This window comes from Daldinia vernicosa (genome assembly GCF_022497035.1).
Source record: "Daldinia vernicosa strain CBS 139.73 unplaced genomic scaffold F5Y00scaffold_27, whole genome shotgun sequence".
NCBI classification, from domain to species: Eukaryota; Fungi; Ascomycota; class Sordariomycetes; order Xylariales; family Hypoxylaceae; genus Daldinia; species Daldinia vernicosa.
Window position 1 is genome coordinate 3,047 of NW_025953943.1, and position 17,104 is coordinate 20,150.

At 48.3% G+C, this 17,104-nt stretch overlaps 5 protein-coding genes across 5 annotated transcripts; 2 read left to right on the forward strand and 3 right to left on the reverse strand.

Moving 5' to 3' along the window:
* Window positions 1-662: 662 nt before the first annotated feature.
* On the forward strand, window positions 663-2,078 carry F5Y00DRAFT_253439 (uncharacterized protein; the record flags this gene model as incomplete). The annotated part of the gene is made up of 2 exons (XM_048010051.1): window positions 663-1,807; window positions 1,868-2,078. 2 exons carry the CDS (start codon window positions 663-665, stop codon window positions 2,076-2,078), a joined length of 1,356 nt encoding a protein of 451 aa, XP_047864170.1.
* Window positions 2,079-3,375: 1,297 nt separating this feature from the next.
* F5Y00DRAFT_253440 (Spc98 family-domain-containing protein) lies at window positions 3,376-5,772 on the reverse strand (the record flags this gene model as incomplete). Its single annotated transcript, XM_048010052.1, has 2 exons — window positions 3,376-5,094; window positions 5,149-5,772. 2 exons carry the CDS (start codon window positions 5,770-5,772, stop codon window positions 3,376-3,378), a joined length of 2,343 nt encoding a protein of 780 aa, XP_047864171.1.
* Window positions 5,773-6,315: 543 nt separating this feature from the next.
* F5Y00DRAFT_238620 (senescence-associated protein-domain-containing protein) lies at window positions 6,316-8,664 on the reverse strand. The gene is made up of 3 exons (XM_048007985.1): window positions 8,170-8,664; window positions 7,384-8,089; window positions 6,316-7,325 (listed from the first exon to the last, which is right to left on the reverse strand). Exons 1-3 carry the CDS (start codon window positions 8,185-8,187, stop codon window positions 6,496-6,498), a joined length of 1,554 nt encoding a protein of 517 aa, XP_047864172.1. The 5' UTR covers window positions 8,188-8,664; the 3' UTR covers window positions 6,316-6,495.
* A 3,068-nt stretch (window positions 8,665-11,732) lies between these two features.
* F5Y00DRAFT_253441 (fungal-specific transcription factor domain-containing protein) lies at window positions 11,733-14,277 on the forward strand (the record flags this gene model as incomplete). The annotated part of the gene is made up of 2 exons (XM_048010053.1): window positions 11,733-11,793; window positions 11,888-14,277. The coding sequence occupies 2 exons, from the start codon at window positions 11,733-11,735 to the stop codon at window positions 14,275-14,277; spliced, it is 2,451 nt and encodes an 816-aa protein (XP_047864173.1).
* A 1,034-nt stretch (window positions 14,278-15,311) lies between these two features.
* F5Y00DRAFT_238623 (uncharacterized protein) lies at window positions 15,312-17,046 on the reverse strand. Its single transcript, XM_048007986.1, has 3 exons — window positions 16,657-17,046; window positions 16,490-16,595; window positions 15,312-16,410 (listed from the first exon to the last, which is right to left on the reverse strand). Exons 2-3 carry the CDS (start codon window positions 16,545-16,547, stop codon window positions 15,557-15,559), a joined length of 912 nt encoding a protein of 303 aa, XP_047864174.1. The 5' UTR covers window positions 16,548-16,595; window positions 16,657-17,046; the 3' UTR covers window positions 15,312-15,556.
* Between the last annotated feature and the right edge of the window lie 58 nt (window positions 17,047-17,104).

The following is a 17,104-nucleotide window of genomic DNA, read 5'->3' on the forward strand; positions in this document are numbered from 1 at the left end:
GCTCTCTATTTGTCTCCTGTTCTTGTCACTCCCACCCTTCCCTCCGCCTGCGGGCGTTTGTCTTTCGTCAGCTCAGCTCCAACCAATATCGTCAAAGTCAAGCCTCCCCGTCGTTCCACCGGGACCTTATATCTCTCTCGTTGTGCCATGTTGTTCCACTCGTCTCCCCTCGTTTATAACGGATCTCATTCAGCGTTAGACTCTTGCATAAACTCCCGTTCCATTTTCAGTCCACTTTGACGACCAAACACTACCAAACACTACCATTTCGCCTTACTTATTCCATCATAGGGCCCATTCGCTTCTCGCGTTGACCAGCTATTCATCCTACCGGGTCTCGCGTCCACTACCCGGTTCGGGCGCATGTCGAGCAGTTCTCAAACAAACCCTTGCGTCTATAAAGATCACCATCTATACACATATCAGGCCTCAGTGGGGCTTCCGAGAACTACCACTACTTGAATCCCAAGTGTTCCACTTCCGACTGCGCATCCCAAGACCCTGAGATCACCAGGCCGCATATCCTCTGAGCAGATATAGATAAAAGGATCCTCTGTTTACCTTTTACCCCCGTTCCTCAGACTACTCTCCTACTAACCCCTATACTCTATTCTCTCTTCAACCGTACAACCGTACACATGACTTCATATCCTCCTTTCACCATGGCACGAAGGCGAGATACAGACTTCTCTAGTCATTCCGCTAGCACTCGGGATACCAGGCAAAGCAGCGACTCATATGACTCAAGGAGTACTGCCCCTACGTCTCTCTATGACAGCCCCGCGTCAACTAAGGACTCGAGTTCCCAAGCTCGTAAATTCCAGCCAGAATGCTACTACGAGGAGGATCTTTCGCCGGCTACGAGTTTATACCCGCGGTCGTCGGTTGACACATACTCGTCGCAAGCTTCAAGTGCTAACTTTTCGGACGATTCGGATACGGATGAGTACCCCGAATTTACGGACATACCTGACTTGCCCCCCTACCGACACGATATCGAGGAGTTCAATGTTAGAGCTTCAACCCCCGAGGAATTCGCCAATGCATTTCCGTCCCTGAATCGATTAACTATTCGCCACGATGATTTTACGTCGGATGGGAACATGAACCTAAGGGTGGACACCACTCTTCCGGGCAGGCGAAAGAAGACGCTCCAGCTGTTTCACCTGCGCATGTACGACCTGAACAAGCGAGAGTTTTCTCTGAGACGGTATAGCCGAGATTCTGGCCGCGAAGTATGCAACTCGAAACGAAAATACGTCGAGCCGCCCTGTACAGCCCGCCCTAATTTGCAGCGATCGATGTCAACGGCGGTGAAGACATTAACCAAGCGACCGCAAATCATGCGCATTCCTACTGGTGCCTCCGTCTTCTCATCGAGGAGCAGACCAGGTACGAGCCACTCTGGTGCCTCGACCGATGACGACTGTACCGAAGCTGTCGCCAGTCCTATTCCTATCGACAAGAAGCAGAAGGCCCGCCCAACACCCACGAATACGATCAAACTCGAGTTCTCTAATTATGCGCGTGTTGATGTTGTAAGGCGCGGGAAGAAGAATGCGAAGTACGAGTTCGAATGGTGGGGCCACACGTACTCGTGGAAGAGAGTAGTGGACAAGCTCACGGGCTGCGTCTCATATCATCTATTACGAGATGGCCACAATCACTCGCCCGTAGCGCATATCGTCCCCGAAACTCGATCACCGATCCAGGTTGCCGCTGATGAAGCTGCTGGTGGCTGGGTGCCGCCTTGTCACATGTGGATTAGTGACGACAGTTTAATCGAGGCTATGACCGATGTTGCTGAGTAAGTCTTGATGAAATCAGCCTCCTTTTCCCCCTTAAACAAGTACTAACAATAGTGTAGCATCGTCGTTGCAACTGGCATCATGGCGCTTGTCGATGACTGCATCGTGGAGCGTTGGCAAACAAAGAAGAGCCCTCGCACCGTATTCCCGCTCTTATCTAGATCCCTAGATGTCAGCCCTAAGTTTCTTGTACAACAAATGTTTACCCGTAGGAATTCGGATCATCATCCGAGTCCATTACGCTTTCACAAGGCCGTCCCGGCTTACTGAAAGCCGACCGACGACAGAAGATCCCGATCACTTAGACGGGTTTAAACTACCTATATTTGAGCATGCGGGGCCAGGCCGCCACAGTTTTGTTTCTTTTATTCTCTCCGTTGACGCATCATCTTGACGACCACAGCACCTCGGACACGGGCGGCGTCCCGTCGAGGGCATATACCACCTTCGCTTCTTCTAATCCGACATTTTCTTATTATTTTTTGAAAAGGGAAAATAAAAAGGCACTCCTCAAGTTCGAAATAAATTGTCGAGCTAACGACCGATGACGACGATTGACGGCGCAGCGTCTCATCCTTATGTTACCACCAAAAGTTTTGCTTCATCTACTGTCTTATTTTCATATCTTTGGGAAATTCTTTATCTCTTTTCCGTTCCGGCCAGCATTATTAGACTGAACGTCGATGGAGCAATCATCCTCCAGCATCACTTACGGCATGTTATACATATACATATATATCGGATCTAGGGTATGCATCGATCGCATTGGGCGGCAGCGGCAACGGCGAAGGCGAAGGCGCGCGCATGCATACTCATTTAGATATACTGCTTTACACAAACGGTATCGGCGCTGTACATATCATATCCTTTTTGCTTTGTCTGTTCTTCTCGGGCCACGAGCATTTGGGGGTATAGGTGCATCGGTCGGCGGCGCATGAGTGTTTTACAAATCTGTTACAATATTGGTTTTTTTTTTCCCTTTTCTTTTTCTTTTTCTTTCTAAAAAAAACTACTACTCCTACTACTACCACTACCACTACCATCATCATCGTCCTTGCGAGGAACAGCACGCATATCGCTAGCGTTGTTTTTCATTTGTTGTTTTTACTTGTATCAACGAACTAGTTATATATACCTTAGGTACCTACATATTAGGGAACCCGGCTATGGGCGGAATCAATCAGAAATAGCCCTGCGATGGCTGTGAATTTGTCAAATATACACATTTTGATATATTCTAACTAACTACCACTTTTCGTTCGTATCGTCGACGTGAGAAACAATTGAACTCGGCTTGTGAAAGAATGACCTTCCTCGTAGCGTAACGGGAGGATACATACGCAGCTCATTTTCGGACGTGCATGTTCTATATATTATTCTGGCCGCCACACGCTCCTTAGGTAACTAAGTATTCCAAGTTAACAATGAATGGATCAACGAAGGGGTCTATTTAAAGTATCATTAAGGTAATATACCAACTAACTACCGGTTTTCCTGACTACCTACCTAGGCACATGGACTAACGAAACAGCTTAAAACCTATACATAATCGACCGCCTTCTTCCCTTCAAAACTCATCATCACCGACCGCTTCCTCCCCCCTTGGTATACCAGCATCGAACCACCCGCCGAAATCCAACTTCATAAGCAGTCTATCTATCCCGCCCGTCCGCTTGGGTCTATACCCAATCCCCTCTTCATCGAACAACACATCATTGCCAGCGTCATTTCCCTCCTCCTCGCCGTCTAACCCCCCGTCCTCGAGCTCAGCCATAAATGCGGAATCGGTACTCAGCGCTCTAAGGGCGGCGACGACAGCGCGCACGCCATCCTTAACGCCGGCCTCGACTTCGCGGATACGCATACGCACGTCGGCTTCCTCGGCAACCAGGTCCGCGAATGCGTCCACGACGCCTTCGTCTGCTTCGAGGTCGGCTGCCGCCCAGACGCCGTGGAGGCGGTGTACAAGGGCGACGAGGTGGTCGGTGTTCACTAAAAGTTCGTATAAGGGGTTTGTGAAGGATGGTTGTGTCAGGAGAAGGCGGCGGATGAGGGTCCGGAGGTATAGTCGGTGGGCTATGGCGAGGGTTTGGGGGTCGTGATGAGGGGGGCTTGAGCTATGTGGTGTCTGGTCTGTCTCTGAAGGATTGCTTGTATTGCGGAGGCTATCTTGGCCATAGGATTCGTTGCTGTTGCTGGTACGCTTATTGTTGGATGAATTTGGTTTATCATGTTGTTCATGGCTTTTCTCGCCTATTATCCAGCCATGGAAGTCGTCCCAAAGGCCTTCTACGACTTCAACCTGGAGGTATGCTTCAGTTTCAGCCAGGAAAAAGATAGCGGCACTACTTGTACTCCACGCGCTCCGCATTATAGACGAGCGTATAGACGAACGCTCTCGGAGAACGCGCGTCCTCGAAGCACCGCTTCTAGTAGTACTATATGGAGGTCTAGGGGGGGCTGGATGGTGGCGACGCAGGGCCGTTATTTTCCACAGACCCGTCAGATGCAGGTGGGAGCGGCGGATTGATAGCAGGTAAGAATTAATCGAAGTGTATGTCTGAACGTCAGATGCAGTCAAAAATAGGTCCAGAGGTGGTGGGATCTGCGATGTGAGGACCACCGGGACAGAGAAAAGAAGATTTCGGAATGGAGTGTCTGCAATGCTAGTAGGTGCTTGATGGTCCAGACCAGCCTTGCTCTTCATAGGGGTTGAAGCTTTGGTCTTGGATAGATTCAGCCGCAGTACCTCTCGTGCCTTCTCTAGACCTTCATCTTCATCTGCATGCTGACCCTGCATTGAACCTAACACAGTCCATGTCTTCGTGAGAACTGCTGCGACTTCGCCTTCTTTCACCATCACATTGCTAAGCCCAACCCGCTTCTCGTAAGCGAGGTTGTCAGCACGCCGCCAGCGGTTGCGAATTACCTCATCGGCTTGCTGTGTAAGGGCCATAGCAAATTCGCCACGTCCAAGCAAAAAGAAATCACGGAATAGAATTAACATCTCAAGTATCCTAGATAGGGGTAATAGCTTTTGTAAGATTGTCCGAGACAATGTGAGCCGAATCGAGGTAATGGCCCTAGAAAACGCAGCGCTATTGAGGGGAGATGTTAAATCTGCGATGGTTTGAAGTTGGGACGAGAGGTGGCCAAGTCCATTACTGCTTGGCTCTATACTGCTCCTGGTTTTCACCCGATTCAAGGATGTTCCGATAAACAGCATGGACGCGGCTGCAGATGTTGTAACAAAGGATGGCAATAACCGCTGGTTAATCGAATATCCCTAGTTCCATTAGTAACGATAACCTTCGGGATTAGCGAGAATGAAATCTCTCACCAGCTCGTCACGTTCGTTCTTTTGGATGAAGAAATCCGCATCCCCTAATATAGGTATGGTACCGTAGAGGACCCAAGCGGAAACTTGCTTTAGCCAAGCAGTCTCGGCGACTCTGACGAGGCTAAGCGCAGTCTCCCCAATATCAGCGTAGCCGGTCTGAAGCTCATCGCGTAATTTGTTAATAAGCTGCGCTGCTCGACAAGGAAAACCCTCGTTCTCTTTGAGCATGAATTGGACCAGATCCCATAGCCATTCCATCCTCCGAGTCCAGCCCGAAAACTCGCCAATAACGGCGGTTAGGGGGACGATATTATAAGCACCAACGAGGGAGGCATCTTTTCGAAGGATGCTTTCTTCAACTTGTAGCACTTTCCTCTGAAATGCGGCGAGATAGAGAGAATTGATAGCGGTCGATACTGCACGGCATATGATAGAAGGGTGAGAGGCGCTGACCTGAGCAGTATAAGTAATGAGTTTGCAATGAAGATCACTTAGATGACCGGCGGTCTTCAATAGTTCTCTCTCTGGTGGTGATAAGATGGATTGTGCTCTGGGCTCGGTATAATCATTCCTGAGAAGGGGCGAGGGGTGCCCCGATAGGGAGAGCAGGATCTCATGGAGCATTGTGGAGCTGACGAGCTGTTAAGGGTGTTAGAAAGTCGCTTTACATAGTAGAGACTTGCGAATTCATTCGACCGTCACCGTGGGAGCTTAACCCTTGTAAGACATGTGGAGGCTTCTTAGACCGGATCTTATCACCGATATCCTGAATCAAGAGAATAATGGAACCGAGGCATTCGTAGCGGCACATCTGAATGGGTAAACACGGTGATGGTACACTACTGTGTATGTATCGTGGATATGAAATGGTGATTGGGATGAAGGTAGTTGCCGATAAAGAGCAAAGTCATTCTTCACTTTGTAATTAGTTAATTAAAAAGAAATAGAAAAGCCAGAGCTATGTACTCGGAATTTCAGACATCTTCATATTTGCATGAAAGCCATGATGATGGAATGAACCCTGTAAAATGGATCTTTGTGAATGGGGATGTTAATAGACGTATCTAGGATTGAGCCGCACTTTGTTTATGTATAAAGCACTTGTCTCCTTTCTCGACTTCTTCGTCGCGACTGCTTTCAAAAAATCTAAGCGCGTCAAGCGTAGCAGTGCACGTGACTTTATAACCATGTACCTGTAATAATTCTACGTCACATCCAATTGATACGATCTAATAGGTACACTATTACATTACACACTCATGTTTGCTATTTTTTGTTCTTATCTCATTAGATATTTTCTTATGGTCGTAAACTTGTACAAACCTCCCAAGTTTCTATAATACGTTGCTAACGTTTCGGCGCCTTGCTGTTTGATGCGCTACTACTGCTTGTTGAATCTGAAACCAAATACGCCTTAGAGCTATTAGACCTCTTTGCCGGCATTGCACTACTAGTATCATCCCCTACAATGATTTCGCCTCCTCCTTTTACTTTCCCAACCACCATACCCTTTCCTACCGCTTTTATAACAGCCTTTCGAGAGACTCCCGTAACATCAATATAAACCAGACCGACATTCTTGACACTCCCACCTAGGTGCTTGGACAGCTCTCCAGCTTCGGCTCCCCATTTGTGAGCCACTATATTTGTCGCAGACGACGATGCCGAAGTTAAGAGATTGCGTGTTGCATGGTCAATTCCATCCGCAACGGTCGTAAAAGCCATTAGACTCTTGTTCAACAGACCGGGCTTGAATGACTCAAGTGGTTGCCCATCCGGACCGAAACCCCTTTTTCCTTCTCTGACACCGCGCCCTGCGACCGTAGCTCCCACATTTTGGGCCAATCTGGTCACTTGCCCAACCGTTTTGGACGAAAGCTCGGCCACGCCTCCCGAGAACGTACCTATCCGGCGGACTCGTTCATGTGTTGCAGGCGTAAATGTCACAGCCTTACTGGTGGGTTTCGTATTCTTAACAAAGCTATCCGAGCCACTCTGCATAGCATTGGTAACTAGATCTGAGGTGGTTATGATCAATCGAGATGCGTATGCGGCTTTTGATACGATGAACGACTTTTTGTAAGCTGGATGTAGTTCCATTTCCAGGGTTTCCGGCGACGCAGGGACTACAGCAAGCTTGTTCGTTCCTTCTTCCGGAAGAGTAATCTCGACGGGATCTATTATCGTGTTAATTGCTGCTAAGCGAGACTCCAGAGAAGAGCAATGCATCCATACCTTTAGAACCTGGTTTCACGCCAGACTCGATGATCTGGAACCCATCCGATAGTTCTCCTATAACACTACCATCTTCTTCATCGACCAGTACGATCTGGCCGCCTGACTGAGCACTTTGGCTGCCCTTCACGTAGCCCTCACCAGGTTTGTATGAACCCGGATTATATGCTGGAAGTTGTTCGGAAGGTTCAGCCTTAGACTTGGACGTTTTTGGCGATGATCTAGTAGAAGTTGGCGGCGTTGACGATGAGGACTTCTCTTTCTCCTTTTCTCTTCTTGCAGCCTTTGGCGGCGGCGCCCTTTCGAGAAACGCAGTACATTGCGCCAGGATTGTTTCGAAAGTGTCTATATCCTCTTGGAGTCCTTTACGACTGCCGACTGGAGGAAATTCGATGCGCGTGAAGGCACCGCTGTCGGGACCGAGATCCCATCTTGGGATGAGGTAGCTTCTAGGCGGTTGGTGGTAGATCTGAGTAGTCGCGGGTAACGGAAGGTCTAATTCGGGTGGTAGATGAAGATGAAGGTAGAAATCTTCAGCAGCCGGTTCATCCTGGCCATCTGGCGAAACAGGTTCAGCGAAAGGAGATGATGTCGGAACCATTAACAGTGACAATGTCTGCGGTCCAGCAGGTGTGAGGGACTCTTCCTTCCCATAGGCGAGATGGTAGGCTGAGACGCCTTGAATAGCGTATAGTAGCCTGGGATCCTGTTGGGGGCGCGATGTCAGTACCTAACTGCGGTGCTACGGTATGCATAATGACAGCATCATGGAGTGCATCAACTAACATTGTGTCCGGATGCCATCTTTTCTCGAAGCACGCTGCACAACAATATAGCAACCTGGGATTGATTCCTGAGAAATTGTCGCTCGGTAGCGAATGGCTTACTACACGAGGGACTGTTGTGTATTCTAATTTCTAATAGTAACAAGATCTAGATGCAGTAAATTTGGCGGCTATTAGATGGGAGGATTGGGATGGGGGTATGAAGGCATGGGGATGTGGAATTATGGAATTATCTGGCGCAGCCAACAGGAATAAAGAATAAGAATAAACAAGATCGAAATGCCGTTGGCTCTGGTATATTTCGTGCACAATCGCTAAATCGCTAAAGTTAGGTAGCCAAGGTGAATGAAAGGAGCTTCAAGCGCTTAAAGACAAGCGCCGTGTGGTTGCAAGGCTGGAACGTAGTGTGTAGGAGAGGCCTCACAGCGACGTCATTGGGTGGTTTCAATGTGATCGCCACTGTGATTCCCTGCTAATACCCTCTATGGTAGGCGCTACATACGTATTTTTACATGTACCCAGGTATCTCTTTCTCTTCTCTGGAGGTGTTTCTATCCCTTCCGAGGGGCAACTTTTAGTGTACAATATGGTGAGTCCTAAAATATAGTACATCTTACAGGTATGTTGGTGGGGGCTGAGGGGCAGAGAGGAAAGAGGGCGTATCTCACCTAAGGGCTTACTATGTACTTGTACATAGTAAGGGCTACCTACCAGCACCTAAAGGTCCTGCCAGTTCTATGTATGTAGTTACTCCGTTCCTTCTCCCAGTCTCCCAGTCCTAACCTCTGCAGAGCGTTAATGGGGCGTTAGTGACACTTCTCCAACAAAAAAGAAAGAAAAAAAAGAAAAAAAGTACTGTCCTACATTCACTCAAAGTGTGGATTGTTGGTAACCGGTGCAGTTGAATCCCTGACAGTTTTTCTCTTAGTTGACCACCTATTACAAAATGCATGACCAAGAGCCTCATGACAAGTCAGTGGCGGTAGAGCTTTTGCCTCTGCTGCTGCTGCTGACGACGACAACGACGACAATGCAGCCCTTTAGCCATGTATGCGCTGCGTAGACAAGGGAGGCGAGACAATTTAATAGGACATATAATGTCTTATTCGAGATAACCATGATATAGATCCTCAAAGATCTGTCTCAAGGAAACCGGAAAAGATTCTACATAATATCTTCAACCAAATCGATCCCGTGCGCTAAACGTGCATATATGCAGCGGAGACCATGAAACCGGTCAAAGTTGCCGAAACATGGGCAATAAACACACTACACTATCTCTGCATTGGTCGGCAGCTCAAGACCCTACATATCAACTGGAAGGAATACCTAGAACGAGTCATTGACTCATTGACTCACTTGTCATATTCGATTTTTGAGCAACCCAAAAAAGTGTCAGCTTCAGGAAAAAAGTTGGCTCCAACATTTCTCATCCGAGACTCTTCCAAGTTATATTCCAAGTTATAATTCTTTGGGTTAAGGGTTAATAATAGATAGCGATGACCTTCTGCCGCCAGAAACTAGAGCCCCCCACCACCCACGAGTCTCGGATGCAAGCGCTGGTGGTTGGACCGGGATCCAAGTATGTGTCCCGAGGAACGTTACAGCCTACCGCCATTGACGATTTTCGAGTCATAAAAGATGACCGGTCTTCCACACCAACAACACATCACTAAGGATTTATGAAAAATGATTGTTGGATGTTCCTAAATACATAACTATTTCCACCAATATCTAGGACTGCAATTATTCGGCCTAACCTAACGTACATTTGTTGAATGCAGCCTGCAAAGTTCACAGTGCCTCGTTGGTTTACCTAGTAGGGGAGTTTATCCGCATACATAATAAACACCCCTTGTCATTATTAAGAGTAAGGAGACAGGCTACCAGGCTACCTACATAAGGTGACGGATGGGTAACATCTGAGCACATCGGCCCGTGGACGTGTCAGAAAACGTTAATACGACCTACCACACCGAGTCTTCCTTCGAACGAGTACCTGGAGTACCTACCAACGAGTACCAAGGTGGATGAGAAGGGTCAAGGATTCCAGGATTTGCTTTTTCCCTCCTGCTACCAAGTACTATTTCATCTTTAAATTATAGTCTGCAGCATTATATGCTATGGTAAATGGCATATCTCCTCATGCTGTGCATCCTCAGTTCTCATCTTGTAGCATCGGAACCACCTTGATCAAATCATCGGCCCTGATACCTGCGTTCGTTCCTTTTTCCCTAGGAATAAGGAAGCCCTCCCCGGGCAACGTGCATATGAGCCTTGTCGGGGACCCGCAACCGCGGCCTGTGCACCAGATGAGCGCTTTCGATCAAGTCCAAGCTGCTCGTTCATTGGATATCCAAAGGAAAGCCGATCTTCGTCCGCCCTCCAACAACTGCTTAGCTTGGGTAGATTGGTCTCTACCCGACCCGTCCGTGTCCGGGGAACTTTAACCCTTGGAGCCTTCTAGGCTTGCTACCTAGGCTGGCTTGCTTTACCCGACAAGGACGAGCTATTTCCCTTTCTCCAGTGCCCACTCCGACGTAGACACTGTAAAATCATCCCATCTACCTATCTTCGTTACCAATATCAGATCAATACTTCCAATACTCTTAAAGCGTTGCACGCTTAGGGGTTTATTTTCTGTCCATCATATTCTGATATTCTGATATTCCTCATATTTCCATTCTTCGTACTACTGCAGGTCACATATAGGCCCCTTTTCATCTCATGTTGTCAATGTGTATCCTCGATATTATAGCTACTAGATTACCCCCTTGTCCATAGGTAGCTATACGGCTGCCGTACAGGTGTTTACACTTTTTTAAGTGTGTTTATACCGAAAGACTATACCGAAAGACGACCAAGTTCTATACTAGATAGTGTTAAAGAACTCCCAGCTACGACCGCGCTTCTACAGTTAAGGTGTAGTTTACGAGTCGCGCCCCATTTACGGACAGTCGCAGTTCCTCGATGCTGTAGCACATTACCAGGAATCGCATCTGGCCATCCAATTCGATTAAAGGACGACCCAGAAAGGGGTCCCGGAACACAACACATAGTCTTCTCGTTACTCAAATAAATATCAATCACCTTGGGAATACGAGCACAATCGTCTCCACTCGAACTTGTCTTTTGAAATATCGTGTCCGACCCCGCGGCGTCGTTCGCTCCGCGAGTTGTCTCGAAAAGGCCTACTAGGCCGTTTACAGTCCATCCAAGTCTTCCGGGTCTATCTTGGACCCAGCCGTCACCATTTCCACTCCAATTCGCATCCAGTCGATACTCTCCTCTCCCGATCGGTCAGGCGCCGGTGAAAATTCGAATATAGGACAGTTTCAAGCCGCTCCGCAGAGGCAATTCGACGAAGCGCTCCCTTCCGCTTCCGCAGATATTACCCTTAAGCACCAAACACCACCAGTGCCGCCCAGTCAACAGCTTTCTACCACCGATACATCACGGATAAAGACTATTGGAAACGTCGCCGCTCGGGGGCTGGGGGATGACGAGGCTAAGGCTAAAGCAATGGTAGCAGCAGGCGGCATTGAGGGGAAGAAGCCCCCGAAGATGCGTCCCCCGATGCGATCTAGCATTGCCTGCACACATTGCCGGAAGAGTAAAATAAAATGTAGGTCAAATTGCCAAGGAGAAAGTTGCTGACATATTTCCTTACTCGGCACTTCCCACCTCCTCACGACCAGCTACTAATCTGAATGATCTAGGTGAGAATACTGGCGGTACACAGCCTTGCGATAGCTGCATCAAGACGGGGAAAAAGTGCATCTTCAAAATGCCCGAACCGGCACCTCCAAAGAGAACCGAGCCACCTACGGGTGCTAGGCAAGAGCGGGACGGAGGATCTGATAGGAAGAAGCTCAAAAAGATAGACGAGATATCAAAAGGTGACAATCAAAAAGCAAGTGTTTACGCAGAGGAGGTACTTTCAGCGCCATTCTTAACTGAAGACCTGTGGGAGCAAGTATTAGATCTCTACAAGCTACACTTTGCCCCGGAACTTCCCTTTCTACACTTACCCACGATGAAGGAGAAATTGGGGCGCAAGTTCAAAAGTCAACAATCGGACGCTAACTCGGATCTCAACTTCAACTTGGTGCTGCTAGGCGTCCTTACTCTTACCGCACGCTTTCACCCAGACCTCGTCAAATATCTCGCCCATATTTGCAGTAACCAGCCCGGCAACGCTAGGACCAGACCGGTTCAGACGCCGCTCGATCCCGCTGCAGCGTCTGAATATTATGCCGACGTCCTTACCATGGCTTTGGGTCCGCTACGAACGGCGATGAAAACCGCCTCCGTCGAGAGGGTGGCAGCCTTGCTCATGTTAGGATTATACGACTGGAGTCAAACTCAGCCTAGGACGGGAGGGCTAGGCGCTTGGATGTACGTTGGTCTTGCCATTAGGATGGCACAGTATTTAGGACTTGGGTTTAGCGATTCTCCTGTCCCGGAAGACGATCAGCCTAAGTCTTCGTCTCAGAAAGCATTAGAGAAAGAAGTTAGGAGACGGACTATGTTCAGCTGCTTCATTCTAGATCGCATGCTTTCTTGCGGTAAGGAACGAGTGTCTATCATACAATCAGAGGATATAAAAATCCAACTTCCATGCTCCGAGGATAAGTTTGATTTAGCTATGGAGGCTCGCACGGGCTTCCTCAAGGATAGAGGACGGCATGGCATGGACGATAGTGTACTCGCTCGGTTTATTCAGTTGGTGGATATATGGGGAGATATTTCCAAGTTTAGCTCATCAGGTGGACGCCTCAACGAAAAGGAAAAGGAGCACCCACCATGGACCAAGGGCAGCACTTTTTATCAGCTTTCCGAGAAGCTTGCAGAATTCGATGCGGAACTTCCGGATACTTTTACGTTTTCGCGGTCCAACTACTTCAAGCATGAAAATCACCAGGCTTCTAGTGTATACGTGCTGTTGCACATGCTTAGGTGTGTCTGCTTAATCATGCTACACCGGGAATATATACCCTTCGTACCGGTTCGATGCACAGAACCAGAAGGGCCTCTCGATAATCCCATCTTTCACGAAGACAAATTCGGCCCACCCCCTAAAGACTTTTGGATATCTAGTGCGGAACAGGTATTTAAGGCGTCCCGTGGGATCATTGACTTAATTGAGATATGCCAAAGGAAGGACAAGTTGCCTCAATCCACCATCGTGCTCTTCGCCATCTGGACCGCGTCTTTTGTAGGGTTATATGCAGAACATTTCCCCCAAATGGACACCGAAAAACACATGTTGGAATATGATTTCGAAAATACACGACAATCTGAGTCCGACCCCGAAGTATTTAGGCGCGGGTCGGTGGCGTTCGCATTCGTAACGCTCCATAAGATGTCCATGTGGCTTAAGATGGCATCTACATATGTGATGATTCTGCGGCAGATGGACACTTATTTCGAGAACATCAAGCAGGATTACTATAAATTTGCGGCAAAGAACCATGGAAATACGGAAAGATCCTCCCGGGTTCGCGAAGGCGGCACTGACGGAGCGCTTGAAGAATATAAGCCTATGACCGGGAAGCTGAAAGACTTTGGGTGTCTCCGACCCGAGGACGAGCATATCGAGAGTCCACATCGAACATCGCGCAGTCCTATGCCATCACGAGGGACGGAAGCTCCGGATACGTCGACCAAGAGCAAAGCACAAAAACCAGCTCCGCCTGCATCTTTTACGGCAATCAATCGCACTCCGGCGGTGTTAGCGCCAGATGTCGCGCGTACATTCACCACCGAAGCAGGCTATCCAACACCTCACCCTGAGATGTACGCCGAGGCTTGGCGATGCCCGCCCCAGCAGCAGCAACAGGAACAGCCACCGCCGCCCCAGGTCTATCCAACGCCGGAAGAACTACTAGACAACACGGCCCTCGCCAACGAAGCCCACGATCGACTTTTCTGGGACAATTTTAAAAAGGAAGAACCGCGCCGTATCGGCACGATAGGGGACCTCGGTTACTTCTCGAGCGGCGACTCCCAACTCTCCATGGCCGACATGCCCTTTGGAGATTCGGCCCTAATCCACGGCCTACCAGACTCGTCTTTCCAGTACCTACAGCAGATGGCGGAGTTTTAAGGTCCCAAGCAGCGAAAAAAGAGTCGATAGGAGAAGTGGTTATCAGGTAGGTAGGCAGGTGGGTTGGTCCAAGCACGCCATGGGGGATTTCGGGGTTGCATGATAGCGAAGAGGAAAAGAAAAGGGGGTGGGGGCAGACATGACGTTTTTCATAACTAGGCGTTTAGGGTGAGTGGTTACTTGGGTAGGTAGATATGCCGGCAGCATATCCTGTTGTGTACGAGGTGATTCATATTCGAGGTTGGTTGGTTGGGCCGGGGTTGTGTCACTCTAATGGTTGCTATGTATTTTTTGTCTTGTTTTTTTTTCAGATATCCAAAGTAGTAAGTCGTAAGGGATAGCATGTTGCCATTGTTTGTACCTAGTAGCGCCCGGCTTCGTCGGCCGTGCTCGTGAATGTCGAAAAGATGAATACCTACCTACCTACCTAACCTGCCTTATCTACCGAAATTTATTATCGGCGAGTCAGATGACTAGATGACTGACTTGTTACGGTATTTATGTTGTTTCCTTCTTCTCGGTAATTGCACGTCGGTGCTGTGAGAATACATATAGGAAATGAGCAATTATTAATCACGTATAAAATCTAGGTAGGAAAACGGGTAGTTACCTAAGCAGGCCATATCTGCGAGTAAATATTCTTTTATATATATATGTACCTAGGTATATAGACCCCGGACAGCTCTGCCGGCTTAGATAGATACCAAGGCGGGCCGATCCCGTAAGAATCGCCGCTCGGGTATTAGTATTGGTATTAATGCTAGTTATATGTATAGGGTGGTTTAGATGATGCGATACGACAGACTCGTATAGGTAATTAGGTAAGGATAGGTTGGTTAGGGCGGGGAGCCGGGGAGAAGTGCTAGTGGTAAGGCCCGGCGTCTGGGATAAAGTGAAATATATAGACTGCCGGACCGGGGAGGGGGGGTAGCAGTGGAGGGTAGGTTTGTAATCTGCGTAGGGGGTCCTGGGACAGTGGGAGCCTTATGGATATGATATGATATTTATTGAACGATGCTGTTGCGAAGTCCTGTGGGATTTGTTCGCTTGATTACCTACGTTGTATATAGACATACCAAGGTAGGTCTATCACGCCGAAATTCGCAATTCGTTATAATATACCCTAGCTTATTACTTGTAGCTATTTGATTACTCCTTTACGGATTAAATTTACCTAAATTCTCCGGGGTTTATAAGTTACCTACTCATAATAACTCATACGGGTTCGCGCATGAAGGCATATTAATTATGGTCTGAGGATTACGCTGCGGAGTATGGATCAATTGCGTGTCTCTGCCGCATCTCGCAAGATACCCAGGTGGACTACAAATCCAGGGTTCGACCGTAACCCCTCAGTTAAAGCGCTATCTGGGATGCGCCACGTCCGGAAATACCTGCTGAACTCCTTTATCCACGACTCGAATATCTCCGGATCTCTAAGTTGCTGTGCGACCAGACAGACGGCGGGCTTGTCGGCACCATTCTCGTCCGATGCTCGCAATCTACATACGTCAGCACAGGTTTGTACCAGTGGTTGGATTAGCGCATCGTTATAGATGCAATCGCAAGCAATGACGAGGTCAAAGCTCTTGACCTTATCGCTTCCTGTAAGGGACCGTGTCACCTCGTCCAACTCCCAGTCCAGCGGGACAAATCGTAGTTCAGCCTTATTAGGATAGACAGCCGACGGCTTGCCTTTCCGCTTCTGAGAAGTGGTCTGAGAAGTAGTCTTAGTCTGCTTTGAGTTCTTCAGGGGACTGTTTTCGTCAATGTTCTTCTCTACTAGTCTCGCGACGTAGGACTGGTCTGTAAGTGTATACTTTGCGACCAATGGCGCAAGAACCAATCCCACTAGGCCAGAGATTCCACAGCCCAATTCCAGCACGTCGGAACAGGATGATAAAACGCCAGAGGTCCAGAGGGGATTGTCGGAAGCGGCTAGCCAATCGGCTATAAGCGGAGTGATCTTCCACACGACAGCGCCTGTGGTACTTCCTGGCCTATTTAAGATGGTTGGTGACTGATGAATTACGTAGTCCTTGCCAGCAACGCTGAGGTCCAACGTGGTCGCTTGAGGATCCACGAAGCCTAAGTTCTGGGACGGGATATCCTGGGAGTATAGTAAGAAGGTTTCTGATGAGGGTTGAGTGTTAGTGGAGATGGAACGGGAGGTCGGTATGTAAGAGGGACGGAGACTCGGTCTCAATCTTGCCTTCTTCTGGGTCTGATATCTCTGGACCGAGCTGATCAAGCAGGGACGGGAACGCCATTATTGATTGATTGATCGATTTAGCGACAACGCCTCTTGACGCGCAAGTCTACAGCCACATGTCAGAAACACCACATCTTAATTCATACCGTAGTGTGAGAGTTGCTCACAGGAATTACGTGTACAAGGCGGTTGGGAGATGGTATAGATCGCCCGAAACCCTCCTAGAAGAAGAGTTGCGGCTTATTACCTTGGGTATAGAGGTATAGAGGTATATGGCTGTATAATAGGTGGAATTTGTAATGTCTTGGCTGAATTCCCCTAGGGGTGTACGAAGTGTAGCATTCGTCCCTGTTGTTGTACCTGGTATGTATGTAAGAGGTATGTATGTTGGCGGTAGAGTTTTGCAACTGCAACGCTATTTGAGGTAAGCTGTCAGGAGGTGTGTCCATTCGAATAGATTCGTGCGCTCGCCCCGTTTCAACAAAAGAAATTGATGAAACGATAAAAAGCTTGTCCTCTTGGCGTCCAAATATCGTTGGGGATTATAGGAATGAGAGACTCAGAGACAACTATGTACCAAGTAAAATTTCAGTCTTATTGGAGGTTTAGATACAC